Source organism: Halichoerus grypus, chromosome 2 (genome assembly GCF_964656455.1).
Source record: "Halichoerus grypus chromosome 2, mHalGry1.hap1.1, whole genome shotgun sequence".
NCBI classification, from domain to species: domain Eukaryota; kingdom Metazoa; phylum Chordata; class Mammalia; order Carnivora; family Phocidae; genus Halichoerus; species Halichoerus grypus.
Window position 1 is genome coordinate 113,109,172 of NC_135713.1, and position 20,336 is coordinate 113,129,507.

General features: G+C 40.4%; 1 protein-coding gene across 2 annotated transcripts in view; it reads right to left on the bottom strand.

Moving 5' to 3' along the window:
- The window catches only part of STK32A (serine/threonine kinase 32A), a 125,666-nt gene extending 118,950 nt beyond the window's left edge, over positions 1–6,716 (bottom strand). For both annotated transcript variants that reach the window (XM_036065734.2, XM_036065732.2), the window contains exons 1-2: positions 6,595–6,716; positions 2,556–2,703 (exon numbers count right to left, since the gene is read on the bottom strand). In XM_036065734.2, the coding sequence (XP_035921627.1) occupies positions 2,556–2,661 (106 nt within the window). In that variant the 5' untranslated portion in view covers positions 2,662–2,703; positions 6,595–6,716. The remainder of the gene's footprint in view (positions 1–2,555; positions 2,704–6,594) is intronic.
- Positions 6,717–20,336: the final 13,620 nt, after the last annotated feature.

Sequence of the window (20,336 nt, forward strand, 5' to 3'; positions counted from 1 at the left end):
AAGGTGGTGACCTACAAGAGATTACGAAGGACCTGTGGGGTGTCTGGGTGGCTCAGTTGGTCGGGCGTCCGACTCTTGGTTTTGGCTCATGTCATGATCTCAGGGTCATGAGATCGAGCCCTGACCTGGTTCTCTCCCTCTGCCCCTCCTCCCCCTTCGTGCATGTTTTTTTTTTTCTCTCTCTCTCTCTCAAATAAATCTATATATACATATGTATATATATATATAAATACATACATATGTATATATAAGAACCTGCTTGCTCCTCAGGCCTAACTTTACCCTAATTTAGTTACTCCAGAGTCCCCCAAAGGTACTCATAAAATGGTACCTTCTTTCCCATTTGCCTCAATACTTTGGGCGTCTAGATTTCTTGGGCACCCCATGAGAAGAAAGGCTGGCTGAACTAAGGAAAATTGAGACAGCTCTGTATTTTCTCATTATAAGGCTATCCTAATACCTTAAAATGATATATCCCTCCCAAGTTACAAACATGAATCTGGCCTCTCCTTCCTGCTCTCTTCTCTGTGGCCTCATGCCCAACATTATCTCTGAATCCACAGGGAGTACGGTGAACCAAACAAGTGAAATCCAAGCCTACTTGTCATTTCATTTTAGAGATGGAAAAATCAAGTAACATCACTGGTCTTTAGATCTTTGCCTTTACTACTGGATAAAGCAAAGCCAGGTGACAGAAATAAGCGTAGAAAAACTGTTTACTAAGACCATTTTCTAAATGTGTAATTCAGAGTTCCCATGCAATACTTTGTACAGGTAATAACGATGCACCTTTGACTTGATAGTAAATGACTGGGGACAGGGCATCCGGGGACAGTGTTTAGAAGAGTCCATCCAAAGAACCAAAGACTGAGATGGTAGCAAGCTTCTAGTTGTCCTCTGATAACGAGTTGTCAAACAGCTAGTTCTCCCCTTCTTTTGTAACAAAACAGAACTTATTTTTAGAAGGTTCATGGCCATATAAGATAAACTAAATTTCCCGGTCTCCCTTGTAACTGGGTATGGGCGTGCCTACCAGAGGGACAAGCAACAGCCAGATCAGAGGCTTCAGAGGAAGTGGGCTCAGTCTCCCGACTTGACCCCTTCCCTGTGGCTGGAATGCCGATGGGTGGGGAGTGTCCTGGGGCAAGAGGGTGAGAGTGACACTAAGGAGAGGAAGAGAAGGACAGAAGCAGGCTTGCAGGAGCAGCCTTCTGGAGCCGCACATTGCTGACATTACTCCACCTATTTTGTTACTTGAGAAAGAAGAATGTATCCATCTTGTTTGAGCCACCCTTATTTGCAGTTTCTGTTTCAGCACATTTACTTTCTAACACAATAGACTTTCCTGGCTGACTTAGATGCTGCTTCATAATTTTTGCAAAGTGGCTGTAGGATCTCAAAACTAAATTTTTGAGTTGAAAACAACCTTCAAAAGGGCGCTGGGTGGTTCAGTCGGTTAAGCATATGAGTCTTGGTTTTGGCTCAGGTCATGATCTCAGGGCTGCGGGATTGAACCCCACGTCAGGTTCCATGCTCAGTGCAGAGTCGGCTTGGGATTTCTCTCCCTTTCTCTCCCTCTCCTCATGCATGTGCATGCTCTCTCTCTAATAAATCTTAAAAAAAGAGAGAGAAAACAACCTTCAAGGTTACCCTATTTTCTCACTTAATTGAGGAAACTGAAGATAGAGTGAATAAGTAAACTTCTTGAGCCCCATAGGTAGCTTGGAGTAGAACCAGTGCTCAGAACTCCTGAATTTCAGTTCATCATTCTTTTCCTTTGTGGTCTAATCAGCAGAACTCCCTCCCTCTGAGAGTCCTGGACAGCTTACTAGCTGGGACCGGGACTGCCTTTTTTCCAGCCAACCTGTAAGTAGCTGCCCCCATGCGGATACAGACAAGACTGCTCTGGCTTCCACTCTAGGAAGGAAGAGTGATATGGGGTGGCGTGTGTCTTCTTCAGACATGCCTCACTGTGGGATGGCAGGGGAATCAGGAAAACCCTTGCTTTTCTTTCTTTTCTTACTGAGCCTGACCTTGAAAGTTTCCCTTTCCTCCCATAATACGGATTCATTTTCCTATGACCTAGCCTTGTGAAATTTGTTTAGGACCCTGAAGCATGCCTGTTAGAAGCTCAGAACACTCCTACTTGCATGACTCCACTCTATAATATAATGAGTATTGATTATCATTCAGATGTAATTTGGTATTACAAGAAATCTTCTTTAACAACTAGCAGTAGAGGTAACTCCAGCTGTCTGGGAAACAGCACAGAGAACAACAAATCATTTCATTTCAAGGTCTTCTATCCACCAGGCACCCATCCACAGCTCCCTTTGGACAAAGCGTATTGGTATAGTCGTAATTAAGAAAACTGCTCAAGGTCTCATGGAAAGTGGAAGGTAAAAGGCAGCTATTAGCCTCTAAAGTCCTCAGGCTTACTCTTGTAGTTCTCTTTTTTTTAAGTCTTAGACTGTGATTTACTTATGAAACAAGGTATTTATATTTGAATTCTGCAAAATTCTATACTTTATATACAGTTATCACATATTTCTTACCATCCTCATTTTCATCAAACACTGGTGGTTTGCTTGAGGTGTTGGCTCCCATGGTCAAGTCTGCCCAGACCCAGATCCTCCAGTTAAACTCTCCTGGCAGAAACATTCATCTTCCTGCAGAAGAGATCTGGAAGCCTTAGCTCGATACCTGGGAGAGAAGAAGAAATGGCATCCTTACAATACAGTGTGCCCTAGGAACCCTGAGCACAGAACTGTGGCTGCAATATTAACCTGATCTACACGCCTAGAGCAGATTTTTTTGTGATTGAAAATGATAATTTCACAAGTCACAGAGAACAACAGGTGTCTGGGAGAACCCCCCCCCCCTCCACGTGGCCTCATGGGGAGTGGTCTTAGACTTACGAAGAAGGAAGGGAGCAAAATATTTCTCTAAGTAAGAAAACAAGTTTAAAATCTGGTCAACCATGTTGTATTTAACAAGTATATAATAAAAATATTTTATTGTGACTCTCCATATTTTTAAGAATATATTATCTGTTAAGGTTTTTTTTTTTATCTTTGATCAACAACTTTATTAATTTTTTGGTCATAAAAATACATTTCCCACCTCTTTCCTCCTACCCTGGAAGGTACTACAATGTAAAAAGAACAAGGTCTGAGTTTGGGCCCTACCTCACCAGCAAATTGCTGAATTTCACTAAACATGTTTTTTTTCCCCCTTCCCCTGAACTTGAAGCTGATGATGGTCCTCTCCTCAAAGGCAAGTTAAATGTGATTTGGGACAATACCTACAAGTATTTTCACAGCATAAGTGGTCCATGACTTTTGGCCACTCTGAAGCTCAAATAAGGGATGTATGTAGAGCTAAAACCCCTGAAAAAATGTACTTTTATGGCTTTGTTCATTTTGAAGACTTTCCCTGAAAATGGTCAGGAGAGCCAGCATCCCGAGCGCTCATTCTAAAACTGACACCAGCGATGGCTTTGGGCCAGTTACTTGACCCTTCGTCTCTAAGATGGCAGAAACCACAGTGCCTTCCTCAGGAATCACAAGCTCCCATGCCTACAAGAGCCAGGCAGAAATGCAGGTGCACACACTGGACCAGGTGGAAGACATCAGTGCCTGGTGGGGACCCTGGTGACCTGGAGAATCCAGGCTCCATCTAAAAGAAGTCACTGCTCTCAGATCTAAAAGGTTGTTGCCAAGTGGAAACATGGGCCCAGGGGCCAGATCTTCAGATCTGACAAAAAAAGGGGTGAAGATCCAGATTTTATACAAAACAGTATTTAAAAATTCATTTCAGCTATATGGCCTCAGCAAATCTCATACATGGGACAGATATGGCTCGTGTGATGTAGTTAATGAGATAATGTCTGTAAGGCAATTAATACAATGTCTGGCACATAATTTGCAAAGAATAGAATACTTTTTTTTTAAGATTTTATTTATTTGACAGAGAGAGACACAGAGAGAGAGGGAACACAAGCAGGGGGAGTGGAAGAGGGGGGAGCCCGATGCAGGGCTCGATCCCAGGAGCCTGGGACCATGACCTGAGCCGAAGGCAGACGCTTAACGACTGAGCCACCCAGGCACATCTAGAATACTATTTTTAATAGTAGCTGTATTTCCTTATATATAATTTTTTGACATCTATTCACTGATTTCCTCTTGGGCTTTTCACACATGACGGAAATACAGATTAGAGATTGAATTTAAGAAAATGTCCCAAGAAAACCTGGGGGAAAGATGAGTTACTGAAAAAGAACTTGAGAAGCTCCTAGGCAAGTCTAGAAGAAAAGCTCATTTTCCCATTAGGAAAATGTAAGTAAAGCCTGCATTTAGAAGGCAGACTCATTAAGGAAATGCTACTTTTCATACTAAAAGCCAACTGTTGGCAAAGTGCCGTATGGACTTTAAAAAGAATCATTAAATGGAGAGCAAAGAAAGAGTCAGCAATTAGGAAGCAACCAATTAAATGGTATGGGGGGGGCAGGTGGTAACAGGTGGCTGGAGTAACCCCGGGGCGGGGGGGATTATTGACATCAGTAGGACAGAAAGACCTCAACTCTATATGGTCTCTAAAAAAACAAAGGGCTTTTAATTTTAGTACAAAAGGGGGTGAGGAAGAAGCAAGAGGGATGCCCTTAGTGTTTCATTGTGGGCCAGGGAGTAGCGATTGGGGTGCTCTGTGTGTTTTATTATTGTATATTTAGAGCCCAGAATAAGCAAGGAATAGTGGAAAGACTGAACCACAGATCACATTAGAGAAGACTGGTCCTAAAGAGAACATTGATTTTAACGAGTTGAGATTTTTAACACTGTAGACCGGGATCACATTCTCTTTTATTTTGTGCGTAAAACCTCAAGACACATAATTTTCACACCACGCCCCAATCCTGTCATTCTTATATTTTTCTTCACTCCTCAGGCTTTCTCAAGTAGCCTGTGTTCCTGTAGCATAAGATGTACCAAGCATTGACCTTGCAAGTTGTCAAGACAGAGAAAGAGAGAGAAAAATTATCACAATTTGCCACATTTCAGAGTTCCATCCTGATGTGCAGACAATTTTGTTCACCAAAGATCTAGTGATTTTTAGCGGGAAGAACATATGTCAACAGGAAACCACTTTTGTGTCTGTTTGGGGAAGGACGAGGTGGATGGACCTCTCCATCGGACCTAATGCACCCCATCCAGTTTAGAACAGTCTTTCCCTCTTTCTCCCCAAGGGGATAACCGAATTAGGTAATTTTCCCTCATATCCAGAAAGAAAGAAACCGTCTCTGGCAGGAAAATGGAGACACGTTTTTGCCATTCTGCTGCATAGGGCCCAGAGGAGTTACAGGACTCTCCTCCATCAAACCCACACCTGTCCTGACCTCTTCGCACGGAGTCTGCTGAGTGAAACGAGCATCATCCGAAGGTGTCTAGAGGACGGTGACGACCCATGCAAACCAACATCCTAAACATAGAAAATCTAAGGGAAAAAGAAATGCGTCTTATAAGGACACAGAAAATTTTTAGATTCTACCCTGACCTGGCCAGTTATCAAATTATTCATCGCAGACTCATTCTCTCATGCCAACGTATGACCTTTGGCCTGCATTTTGGGGGGCTGTCAACAGGTGAGCTTTTCTAAGCAGCTAAGGGCACTTAGGTAAGAGGTGTTGTCTTTAGGAATTGAAGAACCCAGCTTGTGTTGTGAGAAAGTTGCCACTTTGATGGAACTGTTAGGTTCACTGCCACAGCGTGTGCACAGAACTTAGTTTGCACTTGAAACACAGAATTTCTTGAACTAAGAAACACATAGAAACACAGCAAGAAAGAAAATGTGAACACCACCACTCTATTACATTGATTTCATCCACCTCACTTCCTCATTTTTATATATTAAAAATTACAGGTAAACATTATTTCCACTGAACCCTCCTGCCAAGTTAGTTCCCCTTTCACACTTCCCAAAGACAGACACAATCACGAATCTAGTATATGTTTTACAGTCCTCTTTCTATGATTTTACAACATGCCGTGTGTTTTAAAATAAGTCACCTAAATGACATGGATGAGAAGGTACACTTTGCATCTTACTGTGATCATTTACCACACCTCTGTGACCTAGGCATGCTGGTCTCTGAAGCTCTGACTTCTTTTTAAGGGCCGCATAGCAGTCCATGGTGTGAATGCACCACATTTTATTTTTCTGTGTAAAATTGTTCAAATCCTTCGGGCTTGGGGAAAACATCCTTGTGGAGATGAAGCCAACCATCAAAGGCAGTTTCTGCTGGTTTAGAAGCTGTGTAAGAGCAACGGACCGAAACACCTCGCGCTTACCTCCACCCAGCGAATATTTACTGAAGTCTGTCTGGGTCTGGACCTGAATCCGTGAGAGGCTGGCGGACGAGGTGGGGGTACACAGTAACTAGGAAGCTGGGCTCGATCCCAGCCCTATCTGGTTGTGGTGGCTTGTCCTGACCGCCTGTCTTTGTCTTATTTCTCTTCCCCTTTAACTTCCTAGCTTCCCAGCAGTGCCCTGAACATGCAGGTTTATTTAAAAGAAATAAAAATCTAGACCACCACTCACCTAGATCTTGGTTCCCTCTTCTCTCCTTCAAGAAGCTCAGACTGGTGCTTCCACTCGGGGCACTGGGGCTAGCAGAGGGACTCCCGGAGCGGAGGGGAGAGCAAGGAAAACGCGCCTACCTGCCTGGGCGCGGGCGGCTGCGGGTGGCGGCGGGCGGCGGTGGGCGGCGGCGGGCGCGGGGCTGGGTGGGGCTGCGCGGGGCTGGCCCGGGCGAGGGGCACCTGCGGCTGCCGGGGCTCCGAGCGCCGCCCGAGCGCGCAGCTTCTCCGGGAGGAGCCGGGAGCGGGGAGCGGCCAGCCAGCGGGCGTCCCCTGTCGCCGCCCTCCCCAGAAACCGCCGGGCGGTCGCCTGGGAGAGCGACAGTCCCCTGGGGTCGGTGCGTCGCCGGGGGAGGGCGAGACGGGGGACAGCGCCGCGGGCGCGGCTCCGAGCCGGTGGCGGGGATCCCGAGGCGCCTTGGCACGGTCCCGAGACGCCGCTCGCGGAGCGCGCCCCAACTTCCCAGACCGAGGCCCGGCTCGCCTGAAGCGATCCCCTTCCCCTCCGAGACGCCCCGGCAGCGCCGCCGAGGACGGGGGACCTGGGGGTGGCAGTACGGGCCTGCAGACGGGAATGGGGAAAGGCGAGATTTCCTGTAAGACTAAGTTGGGTATTGCGGGAAACCCAAGAGAGGATCGAGAATTTCTTAGGACCCGACAGGAAGGATCTTTTGTTTCTGGTCTAGCAGATTTCCTCGTTTGACTGCTGGGAAAACTGAGGCTTGGACAAGGAAAATAGTCGCCGAGTGTAAAGAACAATTAATAGAACTTTTTCCACACCTAGGTCTCCTGCTTGCAGCACCCCCCTCCCCCGGTTTTTTTCCACGCACCTTTGTCAGCCTCGACCTCTGCGTGTGGAGGTGGGGACAGGAGACAGGAACAAAGACACGAAGGCAATCCCACTGGAACTTTCTATGTTCTCTTCCGTGGCTGCTCTCTGTACTTCCCCTTTATAATAATCAACACGGTCGAAATAACTTTTTATTGTTTTCCCACTAACCCAACTGTCACACATGCATAATACACCAGAGAATTGGCACTTGGTTGCTTTCTGTGACGGCGAGGGTGGGGATCGTGGGCACTCGTGGAGCAGGGCAGAAATGGAGGGTGGAGGTCTAGGCTAGGGGTGGGCTGGAGACAGCTCTCTTCAGCTCCAGTGTTTCCCTGCCATGTGGAAATGCCAGCTCAGTGTTGCCAAATATTCAGATTTTAAAAGAGAAGCTAGCAACGAGAACTTCTGTGTGAAATCTCCCATTATTTAAAAACATTGGCAAGTTTAGAAAATGTTAAAAACTGTGTTGGTCAAACAAAATGCATCTGTGGCTGAAATGTCTTTTCCAGATCCTGTTTTGGTCTGTCTAGATGTAGCGTTGCACAGAGTGCCGGAAACATTGGCTTTGTTCAGCGCTTTAGTAGCAGCTCCTAGAATGGTGTCTGCTGCATCTTAAAATATCTGCTGAAATTTTTGAACAAGTCAGTGGTCACCTTATGGTCAAGAGTCCCATAATTTACTCATGAAACAAAGATTTCAGAGTAGCTCTGGTATCCTATTATGAGCTAGCCCTTTTTCTCTTCTTGCTCTTACCTCAGCCATGGGCTACATTCTACTGTAGTCATTTGAAACTTGGAATAACCTTGAACTTCAACAAACCTACTCTCTCATTTGCATTTGGGGGCTTGAGGAAGGGATTTGCCCAAAGCTGCACAGTGAGTTGGTGAAACAGCCACATAGAAACTTACCTTATGTTGTCAATACCTTATGAAGAAACTGTCTGAGAGAGGAACAGATGCTTTAAATGAACATGTAGTGTGGAATTGGATTCAAGTTCTGAAAGGGGCAACCAAATTCAGGAAAAAAAAAAAAGTATTCTTAAGGAATTCATTTTTTGGAGAGGGCATTCTTTTTAAGGCAAAAATCAGGCACGCAGCTGAAAATACGTTGTTTTTGTGTAACATCTGGTTGTTTACAAAACACTTGAGTTATCTTCATGGCATGGAGATTCCCTACAGATTTGTTGGACTGGTATTATTACCTCTTCCCAGAAGATAATGAGAACCATTTTATCACCAGGAAAACTGAAATTGCAAGAAAGCTGGCTGAGACTAGAACAGAAGTCTCCAGAAGCCTCTTCATTTTAGTGTCCTGGTTAGTATAAAGGGCTTTGGAGTCAGGCAGTCTTTTATCCCAAAGCCACCTCCACCACTTAATATTTCTGAGATATTAGACAAGTCACTTAAAGGCCCTGAGCCTTTTCCGATTTCAGTAAAGCAGACGATGGGCATTCATATCAGCTATGGTTGGTGGAGGACTCAATGAGATAAAATATACATTAATGCAATTAACATGGTGCTAGACAGCACAGAGTAAGCCTTTAGAGACTGGTAACTGTTAAGATTGTCATTTTAATTAGCAGGCGAGCAGGTTCTGCCCCAGTACTTCTCAGATCTGTTCTATAAATCTTTCTTCTGTTGGTACAGTCACTTTTGCTTAAAATAAAACTAATCAGTCCTAATGTATCTAGTCGTGTAAAGGCTTGGCGTACCATAGGTTTTATGGAAAAATAGTGATTGTCATTACTGTCTCACATGCAGTCTATCAAATGCAGACCTGTTTCAAAGAGTTGATTGTATTTTAATCTTTTATTTATTCAGTTGTTTATTCTCTCTTGCCAGTGTTCCTATCTCAAACATAGCTGTTGGAGACACTGAGGAGGCTGCCACACAAAGTTACTTGGGAGACAAACCAGGCCAGATACTTCTGACAATCTCTGGAGCCCCCCAGTGGAGAGGAGAATGAAGGGAAAAGTAAAGCAGTGAGCAAGTGTTGTCCAAGTAGATAACCAGAACTTAAATATATATATAATATATATATTTATTTATATATTATTATTTATATATTATTATTTATATATTTATATATAAATAAATATGTTCATATATTTTATATATATATCATGGCTTAGAACATAAATATTAATACTATATCATTCCAGCCATGTCCATTCTTGGCTTGAAGTTGTCCCCTGGGTTCCACTGCATTTAAAATAAAGTGACGCTCTTTACTCCAGCAGACAAGGCCTTCTACTCTCTATTCCCCACCAATTTGTCCAGCTTCATCTAGAATCACTGTTCCTTTGCTCACTCCAGTCTAGCCACCCTGGCTTTGTGCTCTTTGAAGATCATGCTGAGCCTGTCCACATGCCAGGACATCTGAATGAGCCTTCTTTATGCATGAACATGGTTCTGGACTCCTTACCATTCGGCTGTCAGCTTACAGTTCTTTAGCTCGGACAGAACTTCCTTCAACTCCTCACCTCACGTTGTTTCCCCACGACTTCTCCCCTTCTCCCCTTCTCCCCTACACACTCTTGTTTCTTCCATCTCATTATTCACCATGAACTAGAATGAATTTGCTTTTGTAACTTCTTTGCTATGTTTCGCCCATTGAATGCAGCTCCATGAAGGCAGGAATGGCATCTGTTTTATCCACTGTTATATATATAATACAGAGTTGAACCAGTGTTTGGTACATAGAAAGTGTTTACTTAAATAAATAAATGTTTCTCTGTTTCTATCATTCTTTGCATTGCTTAGTGCAGGAGGGAAATACAAGGGAGACATATTACACCTCAAAGCAACAAACATTCCTGTGACATAAATGGGCCTAACTGGGCTGTTTAGAGGGTACAAAGACAGGTGAGAAAGAATGGCTGGACATGAGGATTTTGTGGTTTGGGTGGAGGCATGACTACAGCCTGAGACTGATGGATGCCCAAATGGGAGCCATTGGAGAGCATTGGCTGACTCAGCTCTGCTGGAAGGCACCAGAAGCTGCAGTAATGTTTGATCTGTGTCTTGAGGGATGAATGGAGAGTCATTAGTTAGAAAACGAGGCAGTCCAGATCTGGAGACTAGAGGCACACAAAAACATAATATTTGGGGGAATACATCACGTTTAGTAGGACTGGAGCATGAGGAGGTAGTGGGAGTGAGAGAGGATGAGGGAAAAAATCTGAAGAACGAGTTATGCCATGGAAAGTAGCTTGAAGTGTGAACATGATGGCAATGGGAAGCCCTCAGCTGTGTTAGGCAGGGAAGTGGACCTCGTTAGAGCTGAAGACTGTTCTGTCCTCTTCACATAAGACAAACCTTTATCTTCTCTCGGTCTGATGTGCAAATTATTCGGTTACTAAAAAGAGTTCTCTCTTGTGACAAGAAAATTCTTCTTAGTTATAAAGCAAATAATCAGATCTGAATACAATGTCTCATATTCAGTAAGTTACCAAATCTTTATCGAATTCAAGTCAATGTCCAGTTTTACCTGGTTTGTCTACTTCTACCCACACAGTCACTTTTACTGCTTGCCAGAACTGCCTGCAGCTTTCTTCTAGATACTATCTTTAGAAAGACCCTTTATTTTGTTTTTCAGTTTCATCAGATGACTGATATTTACAGTTTCTAAACTGCCTTTACAAATTCTTCAAGTTCATGATTTCTTTAATAACTCATTCCTGAAGTGTTTATCATTTGTCTACAGTGGGGATAGCACCATGCCAGGAGACACAAGGGTAAATAAACCCATCCCCGCTCTTGAGGCGCAGGTGTTCTAGCGCATGCCAGTACATATCACTCTGTCTTCACCACTCAGCCTCTGAGTGTGACATGGTTTAAGGAGAACACCCTAAGAAGTAATGGGAACATTTAATTTCTGGTGTTCAAAATAAAGGACAGACTTAGTATCAAATTACTCCCTCTTACATGCTCACTAGAAAATAATAAACTGAAAAAGAGAAAGAGGAAAAATGGATATGGATTAAATCACTGAAGAGATGAATATTTATGGCTCCCACTGTGTATACACATCCATGTGCTTATTTATTCCACAACATTCATTGAGGTGTGAATAATATACTCACTCTCCAGGAAACGTGCACAGTGGAACACTGTCATTGAGAAAAAATATTGTCAGTGTCAGGCAGACTTGAATTTGTTCCCTGATTCCACCACCTAGAGCTTCATGCCCTTGGGCAAGTCATTTAGACTCTGAGAGTTTTTGTTTCTTGGTCAGTACAATATTGATGCTACCTGCTCCCAAGGAATCCTGCAATGATTAAATTAGATAACGCAGGAAAGCACTTAGTGCAATACCTGGTGCAGGGGGGTACCTAACAATCGCATTATTATTATTATTACACCGAGTACCTCTCTTTTGCAGAAAAAAGTGTGAAATGCTTCTTCATCAGCATTGACTCTTGAAAGATCATTGCTGCAAGACATGGTTACGACAGTGAGCAAGATACATACTTATTTTAAGGAGCTCATCCTACTAAAGATTCAGGCAAGTTAGCTGGCCATTTGAATACAGGGTGATAGGCGCATGAAGTTAGGATGCTCCATGAGCACATAAATGAAGGACACAGTATGGTCTCGGGGTGTCAACAAAGATGTCACAGAACAATATCCAAGCTCAATCCTGAAGGTAGACTACAGGTTAGTTGTGCAAAGGGGAAGGGAAGAGAGTGTTACAGCTTGAGGGAACAGCATGTGCAAAGGCAAGAAAGAGCTAGTTGTACTCAAGGAAACCAGGAGCTTTAGTGTGGAAGGTTGTGGAAGATGAAGGCACTATACACAGAGAAAATAGCAAGTGCCATATCCTGTATGCAACAGAGACAATGCCATTTTATATCATCTGCATGACAAACCCATAAATTATATGGTTTTGTCTTCTGTTTTCAGAACAGAAAGCAGAAACTCAAATGATTTAGCCAAGTTTCCCAAACTTCCAGCTCTGGTTTACTACAAAGTCAGTATCCTTTCCATTAAACTATAGGCTTCCTCTCTGTATGCCATGTGCATATGTGTGATGCAATTTTTTAAAAAATATTTTATTTATTCTAGAGAGAGAGTTGGGGGGGGGAGTAGCAGAGGAGGAGGGACAAGCAGACTCCGTGCTGAGCATGGGGGGTACCTAATAATCACATTATTAGGTGATGCAGGACTTGATCTCTGGACCCTGAGATCATGACCTGAACCGAAACCAAGAGTTGGTTGCTCAGCCCACTGAGCCACTCAGGCTCTCCTGTGTGATGCAACTTTAATTCCTTCTATATCATAATGATTAAAAATACAACTTTAAAGAAAGGACATTCCCATAAAGTTGTTTTAAAGCCGAAAGATTTAAACCTGGCTTATCTGATATCAACTCCTCAGATTATTTGAGCAAACTCTCTGTGAATGACAGCTCAAAATATACAAATGATTTAATTCCTTTTTTTTTTTTTTGGTTTCCAGGAGTCTGCACATGCTGTTCCCTCAAGTCTGTAATTCTGTATTTTACAGTTTTTACAATAAATGGCATTGACAATAGCTACTATTACTAGCTGACATTTGATAACTTACGTAGCAGGTACAAAGTGCAAGGTGCCCTCCCCATTTTTATTTATTAGTTTTAATTGTTATGAGACTGTCTGATTTCTTTTTTGTTCTGAAACTTTCTGTGTATTATGAAAAAGTTCTGAAACTTTCTGTGTATTATGAAAAAAGAAATCAGACAGTCTCATCTTGTCTTCATTCTCTACATCATAAGTTTACACCTTACCCTTATGAGGAATCAGATAAAGTTGTGGCCGGGAGGGGAAGGAGTGACCTTATTCACCTATGAACAATTTAGTTAGACCCCAGCTCGTGCACACACACATGCATATATGAGTATATCCAAGGGCATGTGGGCAGGGCAGGCACTAGACTTGATATTTACTGAGAGAACAGAGTAAACTAACATGTGCTTATCTGTCAATTCCTCTCTGCTTCCTTTCTGTTAGTGCTTTTCTAATAGGGGTGTCTTTGCAATGAGCTGCCCTTACATATGACCCGGAAGTAAAGGGAAGGATATGAAGTTGTGTTCTAATAATGGAAAATATGTCTAATGAAATTATATTTCTTTTTTTTTAATTGTCTAAGGAGATATTTAAAAATCTATAGTTGTATAAATATACTTTTTCATGTACAGGATGAATGTTAAGTTTCATTGGATTAATGTATGTATTTTGCCCTGAATCTTGTACCTGAATTTGCAGAGTTTTTGGGATAGAGTTTTTCCCCTTACTGAGATTGACCTTTTTAGACACAAATTGTTTCTCAGGCTAGCCTATCCACACTGTAATTAGAGATTTTCTTCTAGGATTTTGTGAATTTTTCTATTTTTGGAGGCTATTTCACTGTGAAGTTTAGAAAAGGCAAATATGAAACAATCCAGGGTACCAGTCATAGTAGGAAATTATGAGATATCTTTAAGTGTCCATGAAATTGAGGGTAAAATACTGTCCTTTACGTCTCTCAAAACACATGTCCATTCAGGGCACATCCGAGAAAGGGACTGTGGTCCTCCATAGGTGCCTGTTTTGGTTTTCTACAGTTCTGTTTAATTCATCATTTTGTACATTCCTGGGAGTGACTTATAACAGATTACAACATTAAACTATAAAACAGTAGGAGAAGAAAGACAAATGGCACATTTTGCTTTTTTTAGATCTTAAAGTAGGCCAAACCTTCTGAATATTAGTTATATTCATGAAGCATTACCTTCTGAATCAAAATTTTGCTCTGCAGTCTCTGTCGTCGTATTGTTGGTATATGCAATCATTTCAGATACACTTCATCTTTATTTTAGGGTGCCCATTCTGTGGTGAGTGCTCTTAATTGTTTGGCTTCTATAGAGAATGGTTCAGGACTTAGGGGGTGGTGGTAAAGATTGAGCATTTTGAAAGGAGCCTTTTAGAAGGACCAAATAGAGTGTCTTGAAGTTGAATTACTAAAGCAATTTGAGTCTATTTGTCATAGTCAAAGAGGTCTCTTTTCAAAAACTGTCTGTAAATTGTTCAGATCAGCATGACACAGTTCACAATGACTTAAGAAAATTTCAAGTGTGAAGCAGTGTATCCTGATGTACTTAAAGTCCACATGATTTTAGTGAAAATCCTTGCTTGTATCTCTCTTGCTGTAAGTAGCCAATAATTAAAAATGATAGCAATAATAATAATAATACTGGAAAAGAAGAACAATAGGTTAAAACTAACAATAATAATAGCAGATAATTATTTAGTGTTTTTTATGTGCCAGGCACTGAGCCCAACACTTTATTCGCACCCTCTTGTTCAGTGCTTAAAAATACCAATTTTCAGTCCAGGAGAGTGGGGCTTAACGAGATCAGATACTTTGCCCAGAGTCATAGGATAGAAGCCCAAGTAGTCTGGTGTCAAGGTCTGGGCCTTTGGCCATGACCCAATTCTTGTCCCTGTGTGACACTCACAAATCTAGAATTAGAATAATGGAGTTCATCTGTCATCTGACACACTCCCTGGGTTTAGCACTGCACCTGTGAAGGTGTCGTTAGTCCATCCGTGGGACTGGACTTGCCATGTGTTAGAGACTGGATGGGGTAGTTTCCATGCTTCTTCCAGTACTGCTGTTCCATGACCATGGAAACTGTTGTAGGACGTATGGTAAGGGTGAAAGGAGTGTGTGTCCAGAGTTGAAAGGGTTCCTGAGATGGGGACTTTCGGTGCTAACATGGGGACAGTCCAAGGCAAACCTGGACTGGGTCACCTCTTACAATACCTGATATAATGACCTCGTTGTTCTGGGCCTTTGTGGGAGAGTTCTTTGAATTCCTTTGACTGGGGCTTTCTGTTTCTTAGATAAACTTGAAGAACTAGAGCAGAGGGTAGATTATTTGAAGGGACTTGGGCATGCTTTTCCCTCCCCATGCATGTTATACTCAACATGGTATGTTGGGAGAGTTTCACCTATCTTCCTTTCTCTGCAAAATAGCAGCCTAGTTTGTTTTGTCAAATTTGCCTTTGTACCCATACTTCTGGAATGCATGCTGACAAGATTACAGCAGTTGTAATCCATTCAAAATTACCTCCACTGATTGAAGGGAATGGTTATGTAATGAAGATAACTTCTTTTTATTGAACACCTACTTGAGAAAAGTCACTTTATATACCCTAACTGACTGTTCACAGCAGGGATTCTGGGTAGCCATTATTATCTATGCTTTAAGGGTAAGGAACCTGAACTAGTTCCATGAATCTGGGTAGTTTAGGCAACAAGAAAGAACATTTCAATGAATTCAACATGTAACAAAATGTCATATGAAATGACAATTTTAAATAATATAAACTACAAAATGCATCTGTTTATGTCCAGTATATAATATTAGAAAATCCTTAACTCTAAGTAAAAACAAAAGGTGCAAATCTTATTTTTTTAAATGTAATGGCTAATTAGTATTGGCACAGTTTTCGCAATGTCTGAGCAAAACTACGAAATTATGGGAATATTGCTAATGTTTATTGTATGCTTACTCTGTGAATTTAATCCTTCCAGAAACCTGTGAGCGAATAATTTCTCCCATTGTACTAATACAGAATCTAAAGTTCAGCCAGATTAAATTATGTCGCTAAGAACCATGCGAGGCAGTTTCAGAGACTATATTGGAACCTTGGTCAATCTGATGCGACTTGCATATGATATGCAATACGTAGGAGTTTGAAAACCGTCTGGATTATCAGTTCAATTTTTCCTACCTTTATTTGAGTATTATGGTAAATATAATCTCTATTTCCAACTTCTATCGGAAAGCCATCTTTCTTCCAACCATGGAGAGTTAGATAAACTTTCTTGTGGAAGATATTTTTCTTCTTAATTCATTATGTAATTTTAACATTTTACTCTCACTAGACACTTAGTACGTTCCCTCTGTTGCCCAGTTATTCTCTCCTTCTCTGTTGTTCTTTTGCAGTAAAAGGAACTGAGTGTCACCCAAATCCTAATGAGCATTGAAGAAGCGGCAGATTACATATTGGCTAATGATATAATATGGAGTCATTCACAGTTCTCAAATCCCTTCAAACAAGAAAAACCTACTTTGTAAAGATTACAGAAAGCAGTTAGGTTCCACACTAATTCAAATTATTGACAGTTATCTTGCTAGTTAGTATTAAACAATTTTTATTTTGCATGAATCAAAATTTAATCAGAAACATAATTATAGTTAAGTTTGCGTAATTTATTGCAGACTCAAAGACTGGTAAAAGCCTGTGTAAGCATACCATTAACCATTTTAAAAGGATTGTCATACTAACATAAATCTCAATAATCATACTTTGATTTAGAGTTTAGAGTGTTTTTCCTAATAATTCCTTCCACCACTCCTATGGGAGAAGGAGGGACTTATTTCAACTTCTGAGATAGAAGTTAGAGAAATTAAATTACTTGCTTTTTATAACTGTAAAAAAATTATAATTAGTAACTAGTAAAAAAAAATTGAAAATAGACTAGAACACATCTTCCCAAGGCAGAGCATTCACTGAGCTTATTTCTTAGCTGAATTATGAAATATTGACAAATTTCATGTTAAATTTACATTTCAGAGTAGCCTCTATCACAGAGCCCCTACATTTAGGTCCAGTTCTTTATATAGCTCCCCATAAATTCTTGGTTCCTTTTTAATTTTTATATCTGGCACTACTTTCTTATAATAAATTTTTATAAGAGAATAAAAGTAATATAAATTTTATAATAGAATTCACCTTTTAAAAATATTTAAATGTATTTATTTATTTATTTATTTATTTTAATTCCAGTATTTTTAACATACATTGTGATATTAGTTTCAGGTACACAATGTAGTGATTCAGCACTTCCATGTATTACCTGGTACTCATCAGGACAAGTGCGCTCTTTAATCCCCATCTCCTTCCTATTTCACCCATCCCCCACCCCATCAGTTTGTTCTCAAGAGTCTGTTTCTTGGCTTGTCATTGTCTGTCTTTTTTTTTTTCTTTTGCTCATTTGTTTTGTTTCTTAAATTCCACATGTGAGTGAAATCCTATGTTGTCTTGCTCTGACTGACTTATTTAGCATTATCCTCTCTACTTCCTTCCATGTCATTGTAAATGGTAAGATTTCATTCTTTTTTTATGGCTGATTAATATTCCATTATATATATATATATATATATATATATATATATATATACACACACACACACACACACACACACACACATACACACACATTCTTTTTCATTTATTCATCTATGGATGGACACTTGGGCTGCTTCCACAATTTGGCTATTGTAAATAATGCTGCTATAAACATAGGGGTGCATATATCCCTTTGAATTTGTGTTTTTGTATTTTTTAGCTTGATTACTGAATCATGGGATCATTCTATTTTTAATTTGTTGAGGAACCTTCACAATGTTTTCTACAGTGGGTGCACCAGTTTGCATTCCCACCAACGGTGCAAGAGGGTTCCTTTTTCTCCACATCCTTGCTAACATTTGTTGTTTCTTGTGTTTTTGACTTTAGCCATTCTGACTGGTGTGAGATGATATCTCATGGTGGTTTTAATTTGCATTTCCCTGGTGATGAGTGATGTTGAGCATATTTTCATGTATCTGTTGGCCATCTGGATGTCTTCTCCGAAGAAATGTCTGTTCATGTCTTCTGCCCATTTTTAATTGTCTTATTTGTTTTTTGGGTATTGAGTTGTATAAGTTCTTTATATATTTTGGATACTAGCCCTTTATTGAATATGTCACTTGCAAATATCCTCTCCCATTCAGAAGGTTGCTTTTTAATTTTATTGTTTCTTTTGCCGTGCAGAAACTTTTTATTTTGATATAGTCCCAATAGTTTATTTTTGTTTTTATTTCCCTTGTCTCAGGAGATGTATCTAGAAAAACGTTGCTATGCCAATATCAGAGATCTTACTGCCCGTGCTCTCTTCTAGGATTTTTATGGTTTTAGTTCTCACATTTAGGTTTTTAATCTATTTTAAATTTATTTTTGTGTATGGTGTAAGAAAGTGGTCCAGTTTAAAAAAAAAAAAAAAAAAAAAGAAAGTGGTCCAGTTTTATTCTTTTGCATGTAGCTGTCTGTTTCCCCAACCCATTTATTGAAGAGTCTGTCTTTTTTCCATTGGATATTCTTTCCCACATTGTTGAAAATTAATTGACCATATAATTGTGGGTTTATTTCTGGGTTTTCTATTCTGTTCCATTGATCTATATCTTATTTTGATGCCAGTATAAAATTTTATGCCATACTGTTTTAATTACTACTGCTTTGTAATATAACTTGAAGTCTGGAATTGTGATATCTCCAGCTTTGCTTTTCTTTTTCGAAATTGCTTTGGCCATTTGAGGTCTTTTATGGTTTCATATAAATTTTAGGATTTTTTCTTCTAGTTCTGTGAAAAATGCTGTTGGTATTTTGATAGGGATTGTATTAAATCTCTGTAAATTGCTTTGGGTAGTATAGACATTTTAACAATATTTGCTTTTCCAATCCATGAACATGGAATGTCTTTCCATTCACCTTTTTAAAGTGTGTCATTTGATAAATTTTTGACAAATATATGCATTCATGTTCTGTTGCTTGCTCTTATCCTTTACACCTCTGCGGTAGATATCAGTTCTCTTGGCCTGGCATTCAATCTACAGATTTTTCATCATACTCTAGTCCATACTTTTTCTGTAAAAGGTTAACTAGTAAATATTTTAAACTTCATAGAGTGTATGGTATCTGACAAAACTACTCAACTGAATGTGGTATGAAAATAGCCATAGACAACATGTAAACAAATGAGTGACTATTTTCCAATAAAACTTTGTTTATGGACAGTGAAATTTAAATTTCTTTTTTGGGGGTGAAATGTAAATTTCTTATATTTTTTACATGTCACATAATATTATTATTCTTTGAATTTTCCCTATGATTTAAAGATGTGAAATCTATTTTCAGCTCACAGGCCATACCAACACAGGTGGCGAGGTGGATTTGGTTGGCTTGCTGACCCATACTGTTATCTGAAGGATCATGAAATTATAGAATCTCAGAGTAAGGCCTGGAGAGCTTCTTATCTAATGCTTTCTTTCTTTAATTATATGCAGAAATGAAGCTCAAACATAGCAAAGAACCCTAAGTGGTTTAAAGAAGTTATATGGAATGTCAGAGAATTTACACTGGTCAACTGGTAGTGGCTGGCCAGAGTACTGTGTTGGGAAGGAATGTCAGGTCCAGTTCGGACCTCATGGGAGAAAAATCATGTATTGATTGATTGATGTTGTCTACCTTGAGTGCTGCAGTGGAATCTCAGTGAGAGGATATTTAATCTCTGTAAATTCACTTATTTGTGCTCTGCTAAAGGAGGGGGAGGATGAAATGGGAAGGTCAAAGAGACAGCAAGATTGTATGAATGGTAGCTTGAGAATGAGAAAGAGAATAAATGAATAAATAACTGAAATACTGCAGGCTTTTCTGATTGAGCGCCATTCCACTCAATGAGTATATTCCTCCTGTGTGAGAAGCTGGATAGGAATATCTTGTTCCCTTAGCTAGGAACATAACTCCATACGGAGAGTGATTCTAGGCTTTAAAAAATATATTTTTTTAATTGCAGCAAATCTCGGATGCAAGGCACCCACTTAATGTAGTGTTTAGTCAGAATTAAAAAATATATATATTTTTTAAGATTTTATTTATTTATTTATTTATTTATTTATTTATTTATTTGTGAGAGGGTGGGGAGGGAGAGGGAGAATCTCTGAGCAGACTCTGCCTGAGTGCAGAGCCCAACATGGGGCTCGATCCCATGACCCTGGGATCATGACCTGAGCCAAAACCAAGAGTT